This window comes from Xenopus laevis, chromosome 3L (assembly GCF_017654675.1).
Source record: "Xenopus laevis strain J_2021 chromosome 3L, Xenopus_laevis_v10.1, whole genome shotgun sequence".
NCBI lineage: Eukaryota > Metazoa > Chordata > Amphibia > Anura > Pipidae > Xenopus > Xenopus laevis.
The window spans coordinates 138,900,284-138,926,093 of NC_054375.1; the positions used below are offsets into that span (position 1 = coordinate 138,900,284).

Consider the following 25,810-nt stretch of genomic DNA (forward strand, 5'->3'; position numbering starts at 1 on the left):
CTGGCAGCTCTCCAAACATTCTGAGAAATTATATGAGGAAAGGAAAAGCATCACCACCGCTTAGAGTTCCTATTCATCTGCTACATGGATTATTCAATACATGACCCTCCCTTTTCTCTAAATCCAAGTCCTGTAAAATTCCCCTTAATTACAAAGCACTATTTTTTATACAGTATGTCTTCCAGAAAAAACAATATGGTATTCATTAAAGGGCCATAAACATCCTTTACTGTATATTTGTGTTACGTAGGACAGAGCTACTGTACTCTTTGTGATGTACAACAGGGAGCATCTCTCTTACATACTGTACTTATTACTTAACTATAAATATGATAATCAATGGCCATATATATTTATAAAGCGCCACAGTAGAAAACAAGTACTTCCTTTTACTATAATGTTATTTTGGGAGTGGGAAATATTTACTTTAGTTATTAAATAGTGCCCAGATTGAGCCAGGAAGGTTAATAGGTGACCAAAAGCGTTTGGGTTAGTGACGGCACAACAGAGCAGTGATGGAAACACTAAAGTTCTGCCCAGGCCAATAATTTGTTTACAAATGAACTATTTTCTAACCTAGGTGCCACCTTGCATAAATACAGTTGCAGACAACAACTAATCAGGTATTTGTTTTCATTTATCAACTTGAGGTGACTATATAAAACTGCTGGCTGCCATAGTAACATGTTATATCTGCTCTTTGTGTTGGTCAGACTGTGCTGCATGTGCAAATGTTTGGCTTCTTCCATAGAATGTTCTGTGCTACTGCATAACATTAGTCATTACACACTCACATTCCCCAGTCACATGATACACATGCCTAATTAATACACTGCTTCCTTCATTGGCTGCCGACACCTTCCCACCCTGCCTCTATTCTCTGCCCACACTCACCTTACCGGCTGCCTTACTGAACCACGTACAGATGTGGCCCCCGACAAACCCCCCCCCACATCCACTTTTCTAAATAGGTATGGTACCGGGGTTTAAAGTGAACATATTCACATTTCATGTAGCAGGCACTTAAAGGGTAACTACTGCGGAAATGTAATACAAGCTTCATCATACTGAAATAAGACATTTTCTAAATACATTCAATTAAATATTCTGTACTGTTTCTGAAATAATCAAGTTATCTTCACTATTTCTCTCTCAGCATCTTTTCTCTTCATTCTGTCTTCATGCAGCAGTTGGGTGTCAGATATTCTATTGACAGTTAGATCCAATATATCTTTATAGGGGGGTTCCTTTTGCCTAGAAGATGTATTAGAGTTCACTCTATTAAAAATCACCAGACATCATGTCTCTCTACATGCAGAATTTGTTGCTAAAGGTAGTTATTTTGTTAGATTTTGTTTGTACTGCGGACAAATCGAAGGAATATGTTTGGCGCTATATAAATACATGTTAATAACAGCAAAAGGAGCCCCCTATAAGATATATTGGGTCTAACTGTCAATGAATATCTGACACCCAACTGCTGCATGAAGAGAGAATGAAAAAGAAACAGATGCTAAGAGAGGATAGTGAAGACAAACTTGAATTATTTCAGAAACAATGCAGAATATTTATTTATTGTATTTAGAAAGTTTCTTTATTTCAGTATGATGAAGTTAATATTACATTTTCATTTTCGCAAAAGTTTACCCTTTAAAGGGATTCTTTCATGATTTTTATGGTGCAGTTTTTATTTCTAAATTATACTGTTCTACACTGCAAATAATTCACTCTACATATAAAATTTAATTCCTGAACCAGCAAGTGTATTTTTTTAATTTATATATATTGGTGTGTAGGCGCCATCTCAGGTTCATTTTGCCTGGTCATGTGCTTTCAGAAAGAGCCAGCACTTTAGGATGGATCTGCTTTCTGGCAGGCTGTTCAAATGTAAATTAAGGAGTCGCAGTGCGGACCTGGATTTTACTATTGAGTGCAGTTCTTAGATCTACCAGGCAGCTGTTATCTGGTTACCTTCCCATTGTTGTGATGATGGACTGCTGGGGTTGAGGGGAAGGGGGTGATATCACTCCAACTTGTAGCCACAGCAGTAAAGAGTGACTAAAGTTTATCAGAGCACAAGACACATGAAGGGGAAGCCCAAAAAATTTTCGATCTTTTCAGCCTATCACCCCATCATGTAGAAAGCACGCCAGCGTTTTTTGGGACTTAGAAAAAAAAAAAAAAAGACTTTTTTTTAAACAATCCCTATCTACTTATTGCGCTTCGCCAGGTCTGAGTGTGGCGAAGGAAGTCTAGCGTAAAAGGTAGCGTTCACTACACTGCGCAAGTTAGTGAATTTGCGTAGTTTCGTCGCTAGCGAAGATTCGCCTGGCGTAAGGTTGCGAAGTAACACTAGCGAAACTACGACACGTTCGTTAGTGAATTTGCGCAGTAAGCGAAATGCCAAACGCTAGCGAATTAACGCTAGCGTTCGGTGCTTCGCGCCTTAGTGAATTTGCCCCATGGAATCCACAAGCGTGGGATGGCTAATTAGCAAATTAATTTAGAGGCATGATGCATGGCTGCACATAAAATCAGTTCAGTCTGCAGCATGCATCTAAATGAATTGCTAATTAGCCATGCAGGTGTGGATTCCATATGTTTTTAAAGAGGTGAGTGGCAATCCTAGCTGGGAAGGTATTACAGTATAATGATGTCTTCATACAAAAGGCACAGACCAATTCCCCTTTTAGCCTTAGCCATTATTACCTCTTGAATCTGATCCACAATACTTTCTGCCTTCTCCAAAGTGACATCTTTTAGGGCCTGTTTAAGAGCAGAGACTCCCATCTGGTTACGCAGAGACAACCTAAGGCCGTAAACATATCGCTATCATTAGCCCAGTTTGTTAATACAAGTCACTTCTTGTGGGTTTCTTGCTCTTTCAGTGCTAAATGCCATCACCTTGCGGTCTGTTTCGGCAGCCGATATCCTCTCCAAGATTCCCTGTATGTTGTCCTGCTTGTTCTGCAGCTCCGTAATGCGACGCTCCACTAGCTTTCTCTTCCGCAAACAACGCAGAGCCTGGGAATAATATTAAGGGCAGACAAACAAGCACCCATTTAATGAAATATAATTACTAGCAGATCTTGTAACCAACCATTGTCAGCAGCAGGACATTAGTTGTACTTCCAGGTTTGACAAACCATGTAGGCAAACGAAGCACAACAAGATGCAAAGGTGGAGAGACTAGAGGCAGATTTTAAAGGATAAGTAAACCTCAAAAGTATGTGAATTTAAAATGTGTTATGAGTGCTATTTCTAAAGAACTTTTGCAGTGTATATTCATTATTTATTTTATTTTTCATTCCAAGATTTTAAAGGATACATGTACTGTTAATATGAATGAATTTTGTTACAACAGCGACTGATGTTCTTTTGGTTATTAAAGATATGATAAAGGTTTCTAATTTCTTAACCAGAAGAACATCAGAGCAGCCTCCTTCTTTCGACTGACAACTTCCTTGACTACTTGGTGTCAGACTGGTCAGAAAATGACCAGCAGGTGGTGCTGTTGAAACAAAATTCATTCATAATAACAGTACATGTATCCTTTAACATCTTGGAATGAAAAAAAAAAAAAACTTAATGTACATTGCAAAAATGCTTAGAATAGCACTCTCTCATCAATTTTACATTCACTTATTTTTAAGTTTACTTATTGAGCAGGCTGGAATGGACAGAAGAAACAGAGGGATATAAAGTCTGATCTGCTCACCTGGTTCTTGTTTCCTGCCCGATTATAGGTTCTGGCTTCCTCCGTCAGCCTGCAGAGCAAAGAGACGGCTGCTCTAATAGTCAGAGCTTCACATAACAGTCTATATTGTCAGTCCCTATGTCTGTATCATTTGGAAGAAGGGGGCAGGACATGATAGAAAGTGGCAGGTGAGAGGCCAAATGCAACTCTAAAAAACCCAGTGCCAGAACAATGGAAGATCTTAGTTACCCACCAGTAGTAACTGTACTAAAATGCCAGATTTCTCCCTGAAATCAGGTTTATATGTATCATCTTTCTTTTTATATTGAGCCTGTATTACTATGGCAGTTCTTCTCCTTGTATTATTAAAGGGGTTGTTCACGTTTGAGTTAACTTTTAGTATGATGTAAAGAGTGATATTCTGAGACAATCTGCAAATGGTTTTTCATTTTTTATTGTTTTTGTTTTTGTTATTTAGCTTTTTATTCAGCTGCTCTCCGGTTTGCACTTTTACAAATTACCCTGCCAACCATGAATCTCCTGTAGCAGGGATCGCCTTTTCCACACTGTTAGAATGTTCCATTGAAGCTCGCGGAGATGGAACTGGGCGAATGGTAACCCGCTTCTATGGTGGAAACCATGACTCCCAGAGCCTTCATGCAAAACTTGATTAGAATGTTGTCTTTTGTATTAGGGATCTTACTAATGATTGAAGACGATGGCCTTCTCCAGAGGAAGGGATATTCTCTGTGTTAGAGTGTTGAATTGCATCCCGAGAAAAACCATGGATTGATTGGGTATCAGAGAAGACTTGGCTAAGTTGAGTACCCACCTAGTTTCTGTAGCATGTCCAGAGATATACTGAGGAAGCGATAAGCCTCTGGAATCGATGGAGCTTTGATCAGCAGATCGTCCAGATAAGGGGTGATGGAAAACCCCCTGCACCCGCGGATTACCGCTGTGGTTGCGGCCATAATCTTGGTGAAGACCCGAGGGCCGACGTTAGTCCAAAGGAAGACTTGTGAATTGGAAATGATGATTCTGGTAGGCAAATCTCAAGTATTTCTGATGGTGAAGGAAATGCAGATACGCATCCTTTATGTCTATTGAGATAAGAAACTGTCCGGGGACATTGCTGCAATGACCAACTTGAGAGACTCCATTTTGAAGCATCAGGGTCGAATGAATTTGTTCAATTCCTTTAGGTCTAGGATGGGCCGGACTGAACCGTCCTTTTTGGGCAGTGATCACCTTTGAGAGAAGGAGTTTGGAGATACACTTTGAAATGCTGTTCGCTTGTCTGGCTGAACTGGAAGTCTGGAACATGAAAACCGATGAGGAGGTTCTGTTGAAAACTCTAAGTGATAACCTCGAGTCACCACTTCGTGGATCCAGGCGTCCTGAACAAGAGTGAGCCAAGCGTCGGCGAACAGACTTAGCCTCCCTCCTATTCGTGTGGTTGGAGGCGTAATGACACCGTCATGCTGAAGTAGACTTGTCCCCGGACTTAGGAGTGAACTTCCTGTTTTGCCAGACTGGTCTTTGTTTGTTAGCCAGGCGTCCCCGTGCCAAGAAGGATTGTCTCGGAGGGAGGATCTCGAGCCCTTTGTTTGGGAGCCACGAAAATGTCTTCTTCTGCGAAAGGTAGACCGAGCCTTGGGCTGAGGTACGAGAGTACTTTTGCCCCCAGTAGCTTGGCTGATGATCTTGTCCAAATCAGGCCCAAAAAGCAACTTACCCTTGAAGGGTATGGAGGTCAGGGATTTCTTTTGTCACTCAGCAGACCATAACTTCATCCATAAGGATCTACGGGCTGCAATTGCGAGTGCCGAAGACCTACTGATGACTTGAGCAGCGTCTAAGGAGGCTTCGGAAATATAATCATTTGTTTCCTTTATCTGAGAGGCCCATTGAGAAAGTTCGTGTTGGGGAGCCCCGATTCGATAGCGTTGAGAAGAGAATCAGACCAGGATTGAATGGCTCTGCTCACCCAGGCTGTTGCTAAAACAGGTTGAAGGGAAGTGCCCAAAGCTGAAAAAAGAGACCGCAGAAGGCTTTCTAGTTTTTTGTCCATGGAATCCTTGAATGAGGAGGCGTCAGGGACTGGAAGAGACAGTATTTTTGGACAGTCGAGAGACTGGTGCATCCACTGAAGTGGCAGCGACCACTTCTCAGTAACCTCGCTAGGGAAAGGATAGAGCTTTTGGAAGCGGTGGTTTGTTTGAAAACGTCTCTCAGGTTTGTCCCACTCTTGCTGAATAATATGGTCGAACTGAGAGTGAGAAGGGAAAACAGCGGAAGTCTTACTGTGCCATTTGAAAAGAGTCTTAGAAGAGTCGGCTGAGACTTCTGGTTCTTCAAGGTGAAGAGTCTCTAAAACAGAGGCAATCAGAGAATCCACCGAGTCTGAGGATGGTCTGAGGGATTTCCTCCCTCTTATCTGAATTAAAAGAAAGCTCTCCTTCAGATTGGTCGTCCTCATCCCCCGAAACTAAAGGTGTAAGGAAAGAATTCTGAAGGAGAATCACTGTCTTCGTCAGAGGGAGATGGGGCTCTGTGTTTAGTTGCCCTTCCCTTAGGATTTTCAAGCCTCGACAGAAGTTTGTCTAGAGATTGTGCAAGCTTTGGAATACCGGTGGCCAGTTGGGTAGCCCATTCTGGAGGAGAAGGGGAACCTTGGGAGGGGAGAGTCCCTGGGTTGAGGAGAGGGTTCCCCTTGAGCGGCCTGGTCTGCCAGGGGGATGAGAGGACCTGCGGAATCAGAATAATGCTCAATAGGCTTGCACCTGGAACAAATGGGGTCTTTGTGCCCAGAAGGCAAACGTTTGCGGCATTTGGCACAGGCTAGATATCTGACAGAGGTAGTGAGAATCTTTTCCCCCCCGCTGCCTGGAAAAAGGGTGTCACTTTGACCCTCAGACATGATAGCAGTCTAGTAGCCCGTAGGGAGCAGCCTTGGAGGGTCCCTAGTGGCCCTTATGCGCAGCAGAACACTAACCTGCAAGGGGTTAAGCAGGGAAGGAGATCAGCTGTCTGGTGTGCGTGTCTGGAGTGCTTGTCCCAGAAGTACCAGTAGTACCCCACTGTCTTCTGGAGCTGTAGGCAGGATGCGCAAGTAAGCAAAACTCGCCACCCTTAAGAGGGATAGCGGAGAAAAAACACAGGAGTGACCGCTTGGCGAGAGCCTGAGTAAAATGGCGGCCCGCAAGGAGTTTGCGCGCTATTATGCGGAGAGAATGCCGCGGGTGACGTCATTGGAGTCCTGGCGCCTGAAAAAGGGAGCGTGATAGCTAGGGGAACGAACGGCAACGCTCCAGTGCGGCTCAGACTGCAGGCCTGAGAGACGTGCACCTGTTAAATAAAGGTTCGTCCCTTCCTCTCCCTGCTACCTTGAGCGTCTAGCCAGGAAACTGCACAAACACAGCACACTGCTTCTGAGGAGGCCCCAGGGGGATATAAGAATCTGTAACTTACCCCATTAGGGCCCTCAGTATTCTGTCATCTGGCCAGCAATATCCCCCCCTTATCCTGAAGGGGAAAGAAGAGACAATTAAGCTGGGGGGTCTATGCCAAAAGGCAGCTTGACCCCGGCTACAGGTCCCTCGTGGGGGTTGTCAGTATGGACCTCTACAACAGTGTAGAGGGCCTGAACAACCCCGGGTGTCAGTCTAGCTGAGCAATAATATAAAAACAAAAAAAACACACTGAAGAGAAAATATGTCCTATCCTCCTGAGGACACAATTTAAACTGAGTGGAACTCTGCCTACTGGGGGTATAGCCAGTGGGGAGGATCCAGTTTTTTTTTCGAGTTGTGTCCTGCCTCCTAGATGCACCAGCTATACCCCACTGTCCTGTGTCACCCAAGCAGACATGGAGAAAACAAGAAGAATATTCCCATTTAGACCAACGTGGTCAACCATTCCTCAAAGGGCGTGAAACCCTGTGTCCCCCTATCGACTACAGAGAAACAGATTTAACTGTGAGTATCAAAAATACTGTTTTCTCTGTGGTCTCTGGGGACACGGGGACCTTAGGGGACTTAACAAAGCAGCCCAAGACAAACGGGTGGGAATTAAGGAATTAAACTAAGTTGAAAAGAGATGACACATTTACTGCACTACTGCCAAATTGAGGAGTACGTGTCAAGATTGTAGAATTTTGAGAATGTATGAACGGAAGACCAGGTGGCCGCTCTGCAGATCTGCTGAATTGAGGTAGAGTTGCGCCATGCCCAGGAAGCTCCGACTGCTCTCGTCCAATGAGCTCGTATATTCAGGGGTGGAACCTTCCCTTTGAATAAGTAGGCTTGCCGTATTGTCTCTTTGATCCATCTTGCCAGTGTTGCTTTAGAAGCTGCCTGGCCTTTTTTAGGGCCCGCTGGTAGTTTAAACAAGGATGTAGAACGCCAAATGGTTTTGGGCGTTCCACATACCAACGAAGTTCTCTGACGACATCTAATTTGTGTAGTTCTTGGGATCAGGGCATAAGGTTGGCACTACTATTTCTTGATTGATGTGAAATTGAGATACCACCTTTGGTAGGAAGGAGGGTAGTGTTCTGAGTACGGCTTTGTCCTTGTGGAAAATGATGTACGGTTCTTCAGAAGACAGAGCGCTGAGTTCTGATACTCGTCTAGTTGAGGATATTGCCATCAGGAAAAGCACTTTCTTAGTCAGAAGTGATTCAGAAATGGATCCCATTGGTTTCAAACGGTGGATCAAGTAGCGCTTCAAGTACTAGGTTTAAGTCCACCCTGGGACTGGGGATTGGAACGGAGGTTTTAGATGTTTTACTCCCGGCAGAAATGTCTGTATGGATTCATCTAGTGCCTGTCTTGTCTGAAGAAGTACAGATAAGGCTGATATCTGTACTTTAAGAGAGCTGAGAGATTTATTTGGAGACCCCTCTGAAGAAAAGACAGGATCCTAGGGATGTTGAGTTCTACCAGTTGTGGTAGGAGTGCCATATTCTGTGGTAAGACCTGGATGAAGTTGCTTTTCTTGCTTTTAGCATGGTAGCAATGACTTCTTCCGACAGTCCTTGTTTTCTCCAGATGTCAGATTCAATAACCACCCACATCAAAAGGCCCAGGTTGTGGTGAGCTATAGGCCCTTGAGGGAGGAGATCTGACCTGGGGATTAGTCGTATTGGATGGGTGACTGACATGTCCTGCAGGTCTGAGAACCAAGTCTGTCGTGGCCAGTATAGTGCCTCTATGATTACAGTGAGTTGTGACTGTCTTATCTTCTTTAGTAACCGAGGTAACATTGGAATGGATGGAAAGATGTACGCTAGCTTGAATCGACAGAGTTGAGTCATTGTATCTGTCCCCACTGCTGTCGGGTCCCGACAGCGGGCAAAGTACCTGGGTACCTTGTGATTGTCTCTGGAGGCCATGAGGTCTATTTGTGGAAGTCCCAGTGATGTACTAGCTTGACAACACTTCCGGGTGTAATTCCCACTCTCCAGGTTCTATTTGATTTCGGGTGAGACAATCCGCCTTCGTGTTGGATACCCCCAGGATATGGATTGCGGACAACCTCACCTTGTTGATTTCCGCCCAGTGTAATATTTGCTGCGCCTCTGCTAGGCCGCTTTGCTGTGGGTTCCTCCCTGGCGATTTATGTATGCCACTGTTGTGGCGTTGTCGCTCTGTACTCGTACTGGTTTTGTTCAAAGAGGGTGAGTCCATACTTCGAGTGCCAGTCTTACGGCTCTAAATTCCAGTATGTTTATTGGAAGTTTTGAGTCTTCTGTGGACCATAGTCCTTGTGCTGGTAGATTGTTCCAGGTCGCTTCCCATCCCCGTAAGCCGGCATCCGTGGCTATGACTGTCCAGTCTGGTGTCGCCCATGACTGTCCTGTGTTTAGGTTGCAGGGTTTCAACCACCAGAGAAGAGACCTCCTGGTCTGTTGGGAGAGGAGAATGTTCGGGAGAGGGGTCCAGCGGCCAGTATGTTCGACTGTAATGCACGAAAGGTGCATCTGTGCAAATGGCACTGCCTCTATGACTGAGACCATCACACCTAGCACCCTCATTGCTGTTTGTATTGTGATCTTTTGAGGTACAAGTAGGCGTTGTATCTGACCTCTGAGTCTTTTCTGTTTGTCGTGGGGGAGACAGACCAGTTGAGTGCTCGTATTGAATTCCAGCCCAAAAAGGTCATTTGGTGGCTGGGGTGTAAATTCGATTTTGACCAGTTCACTGTCCATCCGAATTGCTGGAGCAAGGAGATTGCTAGAGAGAGATCTTGCTTTGCTTTTGTTGCTGTTCTGGCCTTTATGAGCAGGTCGTCCAGGTAGGGAGTGATTGAGATCCCTTGTAGACATAGAGCCGCTGCTGAGACTGACATCAGCTTGGTGAACACTCGGGGGGCTGTTGATAACCCGAATGGAAGGCTACAAACTGGTAATGGTTGTTGCAAAGGCAAAACGTAGGAAGCGGTGATGCAGTGGCCATATCGGCACATGTAGATACGCGTCCTTTATGTCCAGGACATCATTAGTTGACCCTCTTCCATTCCCCTGATCACAGACCCTATCTGGGGGTTTATCTGTGATACTCCATTATTTCCCCCAGCATTTGTCATTGAAAGAATAGGGCAACTTTAGGTAGCTTTGTCTCCAGGACAAGCCAGGCCTAACAGTGTCGGCAGATATTTAGCCAGTGCCAAAACAATGCAGGCAATAGGATAGTCTGTTTAGTAGGAAAATCAAATACTGTACATGACATAAATATCTGTACATATGTATAATAGGGAGGGCTGCCACCTTTTCTGGAAAAAAATACCGGCCTTCCTATATTTTTGCAGGCGGTAAAATTCACTCAGGTAGCAACCCTAATAATAGGGAGGCCCTCCAGCTGTTTAGCACTATAAGCATTGGGGTATTCTCTAGTGCAGCCTGGACATTAAATCAAACAAATGCCAATTCTTATCTATGAACTGTGATCATATTTTGATATTGTGACACCCTCTGCATATTCATTCATACTTTTACATTATTGTATAAGATGTAACTGTTGCTTTAAGAGTTACACATAATATGCTTTCAGTATATGCAGACGTGACCTTGTAGAAAATAATTTTTTTTTTCTGTGTAATCATCCAGCTAGGCAGCCAGTATCAGGGCTACAGGGAGCTGTCTGTAAGCATACCTCCCAACTGTCCGTTTTTCGCAGGACAGTCCCAATTTTGACAGCTCAACCAGCATTCCCGGATTGTTACTGAAATGTCCTGACTTTCTCTTTGATCTCCGAGCCACAAAAAAGATACAAAGTTTCTAAAACTGACTTGAGAGAGTCCAGAATATGTGGCAGGTGCACTTCTATACATTAGTTACAATTTAAGATAAGCAAAGAAGCAATTGTAACTATTTAAGATAAGCAGGTCTATTGGGGAAATTGTATAAGATATAGAGAGAAGGCGCACACCATTGAAGTAAAAAGAGGGGTGCTAATCCATAGGGGAGGCCAGGCTAGGCTGTCTGTGAATTCACTGTTAAAAAGTCCTAAAGTCTTATTGGCTAGGTACTCCCTGGAGCCTTAGATAGAGATGACACTTATCTAATCCGTTTCTTTAGATAATGAGTTGAGACGCATATGGCGTTCCAAATGTGAGGAACTTATGCGCAAATAGGATGAATGACAGGAAGTTGACGTGTTCTCTATTTCAGACCTTCGTGAGGATGCAGCAGCGTTGCTGCGTGACTTTGAATTAATGTCTTCATTGATGAGGAGTGGATCTAGATACTTTTTGTGCACACAGTCGCATTGCTGGAAATGTTATTAAATGTTACTTGCATATAATCTAACTTGGACGATATGTTGGAACGCATATGCGTTCCATTTGATGATCCACAATTCATTGCTTGGCCTCTTTTACTATCTGGGGAAGCAGAAGTGACGTTAGATGCCGATTTGTGAACGAAGACACACAGCTTGGGGTATAAAACCCTTATGGACAGTAAGGCTCGTTCTGCCTTTTTGTTTTTTGTCTATTTGTGCCCCTGAGAAAGACCCTTAAGGTCGAAACGCGTTGGGCTCTTTGTTTCTTTAGTATTTTGTATAATTGTTTTGTATTTTCATTATTTTTGTAATACATTTTCCATTATTTTCTTGATAATTGGGTGTGCTATTCATTACTTTGAGCATTTATTGGGGAAATTGTGTGACTTGCAGCTTAGAATGGCTAATTCTAAGCAACTTTTCAATTGGTCTTTATTATTTATTATGCCTTCTTCTTCTGACTCTTTCAAATGGGGGTCACTGACCCTCATCTACAAACAAATACTACAAATGTATTGTTATTGCTACTTTTTATTACTCATCTTTCTATTGAGGCCTCTCCTATACATATTCCAGACTCTTATTCAAATCAATTTTGAAACTGTTGGGAGATATGTGTAAGTAATAGGTAAAGCATATAGGGACCATCTTGTAGGAGACAGAATTCCTTGAGGTATGAGCCCCCCTTTTTCTGAGTGACAGCTGAGAGACTATAAAACCTTGTAGGCTGCAGGGTTAAATCAAAAGTGGTTGCTCATTTCTCCTTCACACGTGTTGCAATAAAGACTTATCTTACAAAGCAGCATCAAGTCTCCAAAGGGTCGCGCTCACAACTCCAACAATATTTTTGGTCCGGGGGGGTAAACAATCACCACCATTGTCCACCGCCATATTCCCTTCCATTGAATGGGAAAGTATGACAGAGCTAAGGGGTGAGGGGCAAGGAGGTGCCACATCTTTGTCCTTACTGCCATTTTTATTTACACTTTGCAAACTGCATCCAGCATTAATCCTAACATGAGGAGTGTCCACTGACATCACAGGTCCATCCTCGCAATGTCACAAACCTGCCCTCCCATGATATCATTGACCCACCACCCGGCCTGGAGTTAACAGCGGGGAAAGATGGAAAATGGTGACACTTTCAACCAAAAAATAGTTACATAAATTACATGATCAATAAATCAAATACCACAAAATAAATGGCATACTCTTTGGAACATTACTCTCTGCATCAAACTAAATGTGCTTTTGATGGAATTATTGTACCTATTGTACATATATATATATATATATTTCTATTTTTTTTTAATAGGTGGTCTTTGTGGGTGTAGCTATGGGTGTCAACTGATACCAACGTTAAAAAGTATTTATATTATTCATAAGGAAGACAAAAAAGTGATTAAGGAAATAATTTTTATTTTAAAAAAGGTATAACAAAGAAAAAAATAGGCATCAAAAGGAAATGGTTGGTTGGACTATTCCTTCCTCCAAGACTCATCCCACTAGCCACCTGTTATGGATCAGAGATGGTTGTTATCTTCAGATCTCTAAATGTTTTTTCTTTACTGAGAATCCCATTTCGTAAGGCACTAATCCTGGTGGTCTAGTGGCAGCGGGGTCCACGCCGCGTTGCTCCCTGCTCCATGCTGGTTCCAGTTCCCTAGGGCAATTCATAAAGGCGCAGGCGCGCTGACGTGATTGCGCCATCGTGCATTGGCGCGGAAATTCAAATGTATAAAAGGGGATTTTTAGTATTAGCTCATTGCCCGTTGTAGGTTCAATAAGCTTGTTCCTGGGAGCTTATTGTTGTGAATCCTGATTGATCCTTCGTGTTTGACCCATACCTGCTTGCTTACTACGCTGATCTCTCCAATCCTGACCTTTGCCTGAGTCTCTACTACTCTCATGCTGATCCTTCGATTGATAACCTGGTTTAGACCCTTGCCTGCCTGACGATTCCTACTGCTTGTGCTGGCCCGGCCTACCTGTTCCTGGTGGCTTCCTATCTTCCAGCATCCTTGTAAACAGTCGTGCCCCATTGCCTGCCAGAACTTACGCCTTGCACCTCTCGTTAAGTCCAGGTGGCATCTGAGTAAGCTGAGGGCTACTCCCGAGGCCAAAGGCGGTCACTTAACTGGTGAAGTACGGGCTGAGACCAGGGTGCCTGGCATCTGTTCTGGTGTTGGGTGCTGACCGTGACACATTTCCAGTATAATTTGCCTAAAACTGAAAAAACAGAAAGCTTTTAGCACTAAAATATATATATATATAGTCCATTAGGCTTAAATGAATCATTTTCATTATGTATTCAAAATGATGTCTCCTATACTCAGATGTAATACCAAAAGTTATACCCAGTGTCCTAGTGTTAAATCTGTGTTATATTGCCTACAATCTTAATTTGTATGTTCTCACGTAATACCTTCCTATAATTATAAGGTAGTTGAATATTTTACTGTTCTGGATACTATTACAACGTATTGGCTTACAAATGTCTGTAACCTTGTTCTAAGTTAAGAGGAACTGCTTAGATTTGGGTTGAGCGTTACAACTAATAGCCATTTCCAAGGCTGAGGCGAGTGCTGGTGGCATAACTACTTGCCTGGGTGCAATTGCAACCCCCTCATCCCCTTGGGGCCAGTGTTAAACTTATCAGGGGGTTGGACACCTATTTTGTCCAATCTACAAGACATTCCCATGGGGGAAGAGAGCCTGAAGTAGCAAGTACCCACCCATGGCATACTTATATAAATAAACACAGCCCAAATACATTATGTACTCAGATTATATGCCTGAGGTTATATTATTCTTTACACATTCATCAGTATCAAAGTTTCTGTCCCTTGACTTGCACTTACCTGTTTATATATAAGTTCAAATCCTCCGACATTACAGTTAGGGTTATCCTTGTAATCAATCACCACACGTAGAATGTCCTCTACCATTGGTGGAACAATTTTCCACATTACTGACGTGTCTTTGGTTATGCCAGGTTTGTATTGTATCTCAAGTAGCCAGGGCTGGAAGTTTTCTCCAAACAGAAAATCTGAACCAAAAAGCTCAAAACTGTTTTTCTTGTACTTCACATTTTCCCGAGTGGCCTTCATTGTTTGAATGAGGGCTTTCTTCATCCCTGGTATAATGATTGAATCCCAGACTTGCTCTTTTCCGATTGTACAAAGATACTCTTTGAATTCGTCACTGTGCCACATGTTTTCTTCAGGCAGGTTGGGGTGACGATTTGGTGCATTCTTAAAATTTTTCTGTATGGCGTAATTACATACATGGGTGGCGCTGGAAGGATAAAACAATACAATTGTCAGGTTTATGTGCCTGATCCATCACTAGTAATCCAGTGTCGGTATCCACTGAGTCACTAAATATTCTAATCTTGCCTTAGCCATTCATTAGATTTAGCAAGCTGACTACCATAGTTACAGCAAAATTATAGAGCCCTGTAACCAATGCAACTGCTACAGAATCAGAGGTTAGAAGAACAGAGCCTTTAGCATATTCATCCACTTCACAGATGTAAAGGAAACAAGCAAATACATTTCATGCCATAAAGTGATTTATCCCAAACATTATCGTATACACCGTGGATTAAACCTATAAATTACCTTTAAGTTACTAGCAACAATGGCACAATTGTCCAAGGTGTTTTATAATGTAATTCTTACTTGTTAAATTAAAAAGGTCTTATGATATTTATTCCAGTTTGTAACATGCTAAAATAAGGCAGAGAGTAGTCTTATTTCTGTTTCTACATGAGCCTCTGAGAGTACAAAGCAGTGAAGTCATATCAACATCACGTCATTACTGTATAACAAATAAATAGAATGCAAGATTTTGCACCCTCTACTTACGTATCTAAACTCTCCAGCGTGAAGGGCTGAGATGAGAAACGGAGGAAACTGTGCTTATAGAACCAGATAGTTAAGGGGTGCCAGTCCGTTATGAGGAAATGCTGACGGAGATCAAATTTGGATCCATATATAAGAAGTGGCCTCTCTATGTACTTTTCAACCACCCATTCTCTTCCCAAGGAACATATGTCTTTCAGATCATTTCTGCAACGTATCCCTGTAATAACATGTAAAACATGAATCAATCTCTGTTTAAATCAATATTGTAGTAAACCATTCTGTAACACCTGAAGCAACAAAATCAGCATGCGTTGGACCAATAACTAAGGTTGCTCCTTTGAAACCATATTGGTCCTACATCTCACACATCTAATTAGGAATTCATTTATACATATTCTGCATTATTGCACAGAAATAACCATAATCATAACTGTGAATTGGCCATGAAGAATGGGAATTTATTATGTGCCAAAATGTATGAGATGAGATGAAAACCTCATGGATTCTCCCAAAACCTCACTGGCGGTGAGGTTCCTCGCCCTTGTATGGATCATATAGAAATAGCTATTACTATATAAGCCCTTGCATGATTTTCTGCATTAGTTACTGTATGTGAGTCATTTAATGTCCTGTGGGGGCACCCACCAGTAACCTGAACTTTTGTTTCCCCCCTAAACATCACTTGAGTACCCATTTCACAGATTCTCTTACCTCTTCCTCTAGATAAATTTCTTGGTTTTGAAATCCAGATGTTTTTTTCTCCATCTATATCTAGTTGTGGGTTCACTCTTCTCAGCTTACGTAACAATTGGTGGCAGTAATCAACATACTTGTCTGAATTCTGTATGTGCGCACCATGACTGTAACAATACAAGGGCAGGGATGAGAGACAGTTATACATAATACACATCACACTATTGCAATACAATGTTTATGGAGAATATTATAATGTATACCAATAAGTTATCTGTTCTATGTGATTTGTTTTAGGCCCTTGTATTGGTAAATTTTATGGTTTTTTACACTTGCTAAATAACTAAAAAATCATGGATTAAGTAACTATAAGAAAAATTCATGAATTTGCGCAAAAACTATGATTCGAAGAAACAAACATTCTATGAACATTCATAAATCACCCCATAGAGTGTTCACTGTCATTGTTTTCCTATAATCAGGACAATTTCTTTCTAAATCTAAATTTTTATGAATGGTTTCATCTGACATTACTTACTGCATAACCCGATAGTAGTCACTTATGAAATGTTTTCTATCAACTATCCCGGCACATATTAAGTTGTCTTCATCCTCATGTGTCAAGTTGTACAGATGAAACTGGCAAGCCACAAGGGCTGTTACTATAATATCTTCTGGAACAATTCTTGCAGGGCCATGATTGTTTATTTTAGCATCTACAGAAAAGAACATAACAGGAGGAGATTAATAAGAAGTGAGAACAATAAACAAATATAGTTGGTTGGAAAACCATGAGATGCCAGTGACTCCATTTCAAGTCTAATCTTACAGTGTAAAAATGAACAAGGTGTTACTGTCCAATTATAGTCACTGCAAAGAAGGGGTCTTGTTTAAATACTACAAGTAACTCATTTTCTGTTATCAGAGTAGCTGTAGCTATACCAGGTGCCGCTGCTTTTCCCTTACCTGACATGCAAATAGCCGTTTTTTCTTCCTTTTCTTTCCGGCTGGGAATAACTTCATCTTGCAAAGACTTTCCATTGGTTCTCAAAACCCATTTTAGGATACCACAAGCCGCAGTCATGGTAAAGTCATCTAAATAAAGGTACATTTTTTTGTTAGAATACTCTATTTAACCAAAAGATGACACTAACAATAACTGTGAGAACAAACAGGGCAAATATTTAGTTTCTAAAGAAAGATGGAACTTTGAATTATATTTCTAAGCAGGTGATACTATGGATTTATTTTCCTTTACATATTAATGTATATAGACACAATTTATAGTAGATACAGAGAGGAGTTGTCGTTAACATGCACTATAATATACTTATGGGAACTTCTAATAGCTGTTACATTAGAGCACATTTTATTTAGGGTGGAACATTATTTCATATGGACAGCTATATAGAACCAGTGATTTCAGAATCCCTCAAACATTCTAATGACTAGGTAATAAGGGAGAGACATCAAGGAGAGGGGAGGGACTAGTCATGGCCTGGCCAGTGTTCTATATTGGAATGTGTGCTCTGTTGCCTTTTCAAATGTTATATAAATACATTTGTGTAAAAGCTAAACCAAAATAACTATTCCATGAAAAAAATGCAATATATAAAATAACCTTAGTGTTAAACAAGGGGCCCCATCTATTTTTTACCCATGAGCCACATTCACATAAAACAAGAGTTTTGGAGCAATGCAAAAATGATAAAAGTCCCTGGAGGTGCCAAATAAGTGATGTGATTTGGTGGCCCCTACGTGGCCTGACAACATACAGGATCCTCTACATGGCAGTACACCTAGTTTATATGCAATTTAAATTTGCCTCCAAGCCTGGAATTTAAATATAAGTGCCTGTTTCTAGGCCAACGAGAGAAACATCCAAAGAGTTGGTGAGCAACTGGTTGCTCATAAGCCACTGGTTGTAGATCACTAAGTTAAATAATACTTTGGTTTTGAAGGATATAAAGCCCAGATTTAAGATACTATACCCAAGACTTAATGACACGATACAGTATTTTATGCACACTTACCAATGAATGCTTGTTTTTCATTTATCTTACTAAACATGTAGCAACGAGGGAAGAAAGTGTGTGGATTCGCATCACACGACAAACACCATTGCCTTAATACTTTGCACAGACCACTCTAGAATACAAAGAACATATTTAGTGATGCATTTTATAAATATAAAAAGTCAAAAAAGATTATAGCAAATAAATATACGAAAAATTCTAGGAATTGGAATGCAACAACATCTAGAGAGCCACTGATTGGCCACATTTCTGGCTTCTATATTCCCACCAGGTCACCTGTGTCCGAAGAAGTTACATTGTGAGTATGACCAGTGACAAGAGGCATCATATCATAGCCTTGTTTTCTCTTGGAAACCCTATGTAAAATAATTTCCACTTCCATTTACTGGAAACCGTCTTTGACTTGGAAATAATGGGTTCCACTCATGTTAACTGGAAGCCATATGATTCAGATGAAAGAAGCAGTCCTGCACAGGCAGACTGTAAACATGCAAATATCAAAATGCAATGCACCAGTATTTATTAATGGGCCAATGTGGAGCTATTTGGGCCTTTACACTGGTTAAATACTGGGGCCTCCAGTTCAGACATGGATCAAATCATCTAAAACAAGTTGCTTTTTATTTTTTGTTGGGCTATTATAATAAAACGGCAAATTTCACTGAGAATGTGAATACATTCACAAATAGTATTTAATAAGCAATTCATTTTGATCAGTCTACTGCAAGAAATGAAAGATCTAATTGGTTGCTATGGGTCATTGTAAGTCACTGCAGTTGGCTCACCTTGCTTGTGGCGACCACACCATAAAAGTGATTGGTTATCTGATCCTCTTTCAGAAGATGGAGTTCAATTCTATTGCGTGTCAGGATGAGGTTGGGTTGTATGTCATAACGACTTATAATCTAAAAAAGAAAAATAAATACAAAGTTTATTCATGGAAGGCAAGTACACTCAAATGATTAATAAACTTCTGGAGCATTATATTACTTCTTTTACCACAGAAGAAATAACAACTGGCCTAGTAACTGCTAGTTATGCTGCTACCATACTCTGTAATTAAGTTGCACTAAGTACTGTAGCTTGCTAACTTGCTTGGCTCCTCTCCACCAGTCACATCATGCACTTTAACTGAATAGTAAATGTAGTGCATTTATATTTATGTTCATAGAAAGAAATATGTTTAGCTATAGGAAAGGGCAAGTCATGTACACTGTTCTGGGTTGAACAATGACAATGGTGTGATAAAAGAAAGCATATAATAGTAAACATTAACAATATTTATCTTAATGCTCAATTAAATTGGCCATATCCATGAGTGGTTAGATTAGATTACCCACACATTCTTACATAGATCTTTGTATTGTACAAACGTAAATATGAATTTACCTTATGTCCATATGTTGGGTCACGAAATACAGTTTTCTTGGGACCAGCATCTATCAAGAGAAAACATTGCATTAGTATCATTATCGCCGTTTATTAGATTGCTCAGAAAGGTTCCACTAGTAGCAGATTCTGCCCATATTTCCCAGGCACATTAGGGAATATAATATTATCTCTATAATATTAAGGCTTAAGACTAGAGTACTCAACTTATAACAAAACCCATGTTTTTTGGTGTCAGGTGCCTACAGAAAAAGTATTCCTTATAAATTCTGGCCTACGGATGTGTTTACGTGGAATATTTTCAGATCAGAAAGTCACTGGAAGATAAAGTTGGAAGCAACTTTCATGCAATTGTCGCCTATTTCCATGAGGTTTTATCCAACTCTACTTCATCAACTTTGTGCTCATGAAACCCCAGGGCAGACATTTATATGCTAGCATGTGGGGAGCACTAGGTTCATTTTTATCATTAGCAATTCAATATCTCTAAAATCCTTGAAGAGATTTGTTTTTTTTAAGCAGACTTACTGAAGGTGGGGGCGATTTTCTTCACCCATCCTCTACTTAATAGGCCTCTCTCGAAGTCATTGGATCTTTTAAGTCAGTCCAGAAAACTTTCTTTTTCTGTGGGATATTTAAAGAGAAACGCATTAGAGATTCCAAATACAGTAATTTCTTAAAGGTGGCTTATACAGAATAAATTGCTTGCATGGATCATGTTTCTTCTGTGTGATATTAAGGGACCTTAAGGTATATAAAAGAAACAAATTCATAAGTCTTGGGGTTTGGAAATAGCTGTAGTGGAAGAACATAATAGTTTGTTATACAACCAATACTAACTGTGTACTTGTTGCATATTGGGCAGATATCAGGATAAATGTAACAATGCTCTCACATCTACCTATTTCCTTATGAGTTGGCTATCAGCATATCTACTCACAGCAATACACTGGTACCAATGTAAAATGTTTTTTAATATTGTCATTTGTAAAAATGGCCATTACAGTATATTCAGAATTTCTATGTTACTTTAGTGGATTGTGTCTATGTTAGACCCAGGTGCCTCCTTCAGCCAATCATGGCTCTCACAACAGGACACATGAAGAGCAGAATGTGGCTTATCTGTTATTCACTCCTAGTGTTCTTTAACTTTTCTATGTAAGTTATTATAGCCTTGGGGAAGTCAGGCACCAAACTAAGATCATTTACATTGTAGGAGATGGACTCTCTGTGCAATGTCATTTTTAGTTTTTTTTCTCCTAATATACTTATATTCACAACATAGGCTAAAAGAATTCCTGGTGCTGGTACATTACTTACCGCAATTGATGTTTTAACCTGGTCTTCGAAGCATCTCTTCTGTCTGGATACACATTCGTCACAGTACAATTTATCCCGTTCAGGGTGAAACTGCATGTGCAAAAGAGATATAACATACATATATTATATTATCAGGAGTGATGAATAATGATATAATATTTTAACAAACCACAAAGAGTACAAAATGAAGATGGCAATTTACTACAAAATTCCCAGGACTGGAGAAATTCAGAATAAAACCATAAACATATTTTATGAAGCCACATGATAACACAAGACAGTTCTTTGAAATAATCTTGTAGAACATCATGTACTAGGACATATACAGGGCCAAATCTATTTAGGAAAGTGTTAACAAATAACAACAAATTTTCACAGTTGATAAAGGTGAAGATTAGAAGTTGAACACATTTATTCATCTAAATCATGTTCTGCCACTAATATAAAAGAAGTGTTGGACTATAAGGTTAAAGATGGACATGGAGTGGTAACAAGTACCAACTAGTTCATTTCTAGTAACAGGTAGAAACTGTTCAGCCAATCAGAAGATAGCATTTAAGCATTTAACTAATTACCATTAGGCTTCTTAGCAGTTTTTCTTGTACTATTAGATTTGTTAGCCGCCTTTCTTTCCTATGAGCTTTAGTAGTAGTATCTCTTTTCCTCTTAGCTTCAACAGTTGTTTCTCTTTCGCTATTAACTTCCATTACTCGTTTCTATTTCACTATTAGCTTCAATAGTTGTTTCTCTTTCGCTATTAACTTCATAACTCGTTTCTCTTTCACTATTAGCTTCAATAGTTGTTTCTCTTTCGCTATTAACTTCATTACTGGTTTCTATTTCACTATTAGCTTCAATAGTTGTTTCTCTTCACTGTTTACTTCATAACTCGTTTCTCTTTCACTATTAGCTTCAATAGGTTGTTTTTCTAGTGATTCCTGTTTGATCTGTTAAGATAAAATATTGCAAGAATAAGAGATTCACAAAAGTAAGGTAAAAGTGTAAAGTAAATGCTACAGGTTCCACACGTTAGGCCCATAACCCACTGGTGCAATGTGGAAATGTATCTAATTTGATAGGAAAACCCAAAGATTCATGAGCAACCAATGTCCTCTCTTGTATAACTGTGTATATACAGGTATGGGACTGGTTATCCACAATGCTCGGGACCTTGAGTTTTCTGGATAACAGATCTTACTGTAATTTGGATCTTCATACTTTAGTCTACTAGAAAATTGTGTAAACATTAAATGAACCCAATAGGCTGGTATTTCTTCTTAGTTGGGATCAAGTACATGGAACTAATTTATTATTGCAGAAAAAAAGGAACATTTTTTTAAAATTTGGAATTATTTGGATAAAATGTACTTTAGGAGATGGCCTTCTCTATAATGTATCTATAATGTAAATAAGGTATTTTTGGCAGCAATACTACATATGCCTTTTCATAAAGCAGCAGTGTAGAAGTTTAATATATATATATATATATATATATAATATATATATATATATATATATACACACACTTTTTATTTTTAAAAAAGAAGAGGTAAAAAGGAGGAAAGGGATTTGGTCTGCACTGAAGATACTTTAAAAACTCCACATACACCTTAAACGTCCATTATATATTAGGTCAGTATGTAGGAAAGTTGCTAAAGTAAATCTGTACTATGAAAGGAAAGGCAGTCTGAAGAATAAAAGAATGTTCTGTTTAATCTACAAATATCTCCTGCCTACCTCAATTTCTTCAACAGCATTGTCATTAGGTTTCTGATAAAAAAAGAAAATATATATTATCAGTTTATAGTTAAGTGCTTCATTTGACAGTAAAGAATATTCTAATACTGGGTATTTAAACATAGCTCTTTGCCAAATTATCCCTATTAATATGGGGCAGAACTAGACCTCCCCAGGCCAGAAAAACTATTTGTAGGACCCTTTACAGCCCATGATTTCCATATACCCAACATGTACTGTATACATCTGGCAGCACAAGTCAAAGGAGAGGTATCACTAAATCGTAACAGACCTGAAATGCTACACATTGGTATACACTGAACATACATATCAACTGTAGCATATTAAAGTATGTTCATGTACCTACATTCTTCACAATATGTGGCCCAATATGGAGTGGGTGCCAACTGACAAATACCTGAATCCAAATTTTATATGGACTTTTATTTTTAATTATTCGTGAATAAACAATATGACTTATTTACTAACACTAGGGAAATCTGCACCTGTGGCCACAAAAATAGCAGCCAGTCAGTGACTATATTTGTTCTGCCAGCTACAAGTACAACAATGAAGCAAAAAGTCTATTGGATACGGCCCAGGCACAACAATTCCTTGTGTTGGTAAATAAACAATAGTGGGTTTATCACACGTATCAAATTAATTTTGCCATTAAGAATTGCTTTGCTTGTGATGATTGGAGGGTTTAAGATGCACATTTAATCTTTTTTTTTTTTTTTACAGGAATCATTTTAATATTCTTAAAATGATAATTTAGCTAATATTATGCAGATAACTGAGATTAGCATTTCTATAAAAGGTAAATAAAATATTTGTGAAATTCTGATAAATTGTCACTGCAGATTTTACAACTTTTGAGACTTTTTATTGGTGAGCTGATTCTTATAACTTAACAACATATTGCATTTAATTATATTATTTGAAATCTTACCTTTTTACGAAATGGAAAGCAATAAGAAATACATTTCCAAAGTCTTTTCGTTAAAGTGTTCATTGTAGAATGTAGATGTAATTTGATTTTGTTATTGATTTTGTTATTTGATTTTATTTGATTTTCTGTAAGGAAGAAAAAAAAATGTTATAATATATACATATATAATAATACACAGAGCCATAAATATCCCTGTAAATGATATCCTTATAAACAGTGCTTAGTGATGTCATTGTTGTAATCAGAGGTTAGTGATGTAATTTCTGTCGCATGACTCACAGGAAATGATGTATTATGATAAATAAATATCCCCTGTTGCAAAATATGAAGATATTAGAACTCACCTCAGAGTTCCATGGCCTGAACTCCTCGCGAACTTATAATTTCCTTGTATTTTACAAGGGGTACTTTATTCACTATATATACTCACTATATATACAACTCTGTGTCTCTTATGTATTATTTATATATTTCTTTGCTTAATATCAGTGTTAGTAATTTTAATATACCTCACTCTCTGCCTCTGATGCTTACCTCAGTTGGCTGGAAAATCAAATGACAACTTGGATCCTGTTTCCTGTACTACATGTACAGAAAGCTTAGGGTCCATTATGACATCACTATGGAAGCACTCAGCCTTTGACCTTATATGGTCATTGAATTGATTTCATTGTTTTAATCAGAGCTTAGTGATGTCATTGTTGTAATCAGAGCTTAGTGATGTTATTTCTGTCATGACTCGTAATAAATAAAGTATCCCCTGTTGCAAAATATGAAGATATTAGAACTCACTTCAGAGTTCCATGGCCTGAATGCCTCGCTAACTTATAATATCCTTATATTTTACAAGGGGTACTTTATTCACTATACAAGGGGTACTTTATTCACTATATATACACCTCTCTCTCTTATTTATTTATATATTTCTATCCTTAATATAAGTTTTAGTAGTTTTAATATACCACACCCTCTGCCTCTGATGCTTACCTCAGCTGGCTGGAAAATCAAATGACAACTTGGATCCTGTTTCCTGTGCTACATGTACAGAAAGCTTAGGGTCCATTATGACATCACAATGTCATATGATGACATCACAATGGCAACCATTGTGAGGTCATTACATTGTGATGACCTCACAATGGTAACCCATGGCAACCATTGTGATGACCTCACAATGGTAACCCATGGCAACCATTGTGATGACCTCACAATGGTAACCATGGCAACCATTTATGAATGACCTCACAATGGTAACCATGGCAACCATTGTGATGACCTAATGGTGGTAACCAATGCAACCATTGTGATGACCTCACAAAGTCTTAAGTCTATTTTGTTGTTATTTTTTGCAGTTGTTTTGAATGAAACAGATTATGCACTTTTGTGAATAAACCCAATAGAACCTTAAGGTTCCAGAAATATAGTCTTTGATGAGGTGTCAAAGATTCTCCATTGTATGTTACTAGCTTTTCCATGAAATAAGATCCTGATTTAAGAGATTACTAAGAAATACATATAACACGCCTGTACTGTATTTCACGGAATCGTCGCTTTGTAACATTTTTAAACCCAATGAAACTTATAGATAGCATTATCTTTGTTCTAATATACACATACTGTAAAATTACTCATGCTCAATGGAGCACATGGGAATTAAATATATCAACAAATTAGTGATTAGATTTTTCTAGCCAACTACAGGTAGAACATGAAAAACAAAACTTTAATGGTTGCCATGGGTTACTGCTAGGGATTCCACCTTTTTACCAGTCAGGAGGCACTGGGATGCTGGAGGTGGGTAATGACATAGAATTCAGCAGATCGATGATGTAATGGGGCAAACATCACAGCAGACATGCGGTTAAAATGAGAATATATATTTGGGGTGGATCAGGGATTAGGTAGGCAGGCAAGGGTAAAATGTATAGAAATGTATTAACAAGTACATTGTTGTTAAATTTGAAATTCAAGCCCCTTTTTAGTTAGGCTACTGAAATACCAGCCAGGTGCCAACCCTAGTTACAGCCCAGGTGCAAATTTGCCCATTGAGTTCAAATCATTTATAGTCCAGTTTGTGTGCAAGAGGTGCAGGGACATTAACAATTCCAATGGGAAGCCAGCATTGTTTTGCAGTTATACGTGTAAATATCTAAAGGGTCAGTTGGAATGTAGACTTCCAGATATCTGAGTTATCTCCCAATTAACTTCAAGTGAGGGGGGAAGAAACGCTGGAAGCACTTCTGATTTGTTCATATTGATTGTATAGTTGAAGGGAGCTTTCTAGGAGAAATAGTCATTGGCCTAGAGGTTAAATGATCAGCCTTGAGGTG

General features: G+C 39.6%; 2 protein-coding genes across 9 annotated transcripts in view; both read right to left on the reverse strand.

Annotated features, from left to right (window-relative positions):
* The window catches only part of LOC121401591 (tubulin monoglycylase TTLL3-like), a 75,977-nt gene that overhangs the window by 22,638 nt on the left and 27,529 nt on the right, over positions 1 to 25,810 (reverse strand). For 4 of the 7 annotated variants that reach the window (XM_041587044.1, XM_041587046.1, XM_041587045.1 and 1 more), the window contains exons 1-3: positions 3,719 to 3,840; positions 2,905 to 3,024; positions 2,710 to 2,809 (exon numbers count right to left, since the gene is read on the reverse strand). The exons of the other annotated variants lie outside the window; for them this stretch is intronic. The gene's annotated coding sequence lies outside the window, so the exon portion shown is untranslated. Of the gene's footprint in view, positions 1 to 2,709; positions 2,810 to 2,904; positions 3,025 to 3,718; positions 3,841 to 25,810 lie in introns of those variants that run through there. 7 annotated transcript variants of the gene reach the window in all.
* LOC121401592 (tubulin monoglycylase TTLL3-like) lies at positions 12,887 to 20,875 on the reverse strand. Of its 2 annotated transcripts, XM_041587047.1 has the most exons (12): positions 20,792 to 20,875; positions 20,000 to 20,095; positions 19,472 to 19,521; positions 18,868 to 18,987; positions 18,080 to 18,194; positions 17,013 to 17,141; positions 16,585 to 16,762; positions 16,065 to 16,213; positions 15,354 to 15,570; positions 14,346 to 14,781; positions 13,692 to 13,707; positions 12,887 to 13,065 (listed from the first exon to the last, which is right to left on the reverse strand). In XM_041587047.1, exons 5-12 carry the CDS (start codon positions 18,114 to 18,116, stop codon positions 13,001 to 13,003), a joined length of 1,227 nt encoding a protein of 408 aa, XP_041442981.1. In that variant the 5' UTR covers positions 18,117 to 18,194; positions 18,868 to 18,987; positions 19,472 to 19,521; positions 20,000 to 20,095; positions 20,792 to 20,875; the 3' UTR covers positions 12,887 to 13,000. The 2 variants fall into 2 exon arrangements, with proteins under 2 accessions (XP_041442981.1, XP_041442982.1); XM_041587048.1 differs by lacking the exon at positions 12,887 to 13,065 and having other exon boundaries at positions 13,613 to 13,713.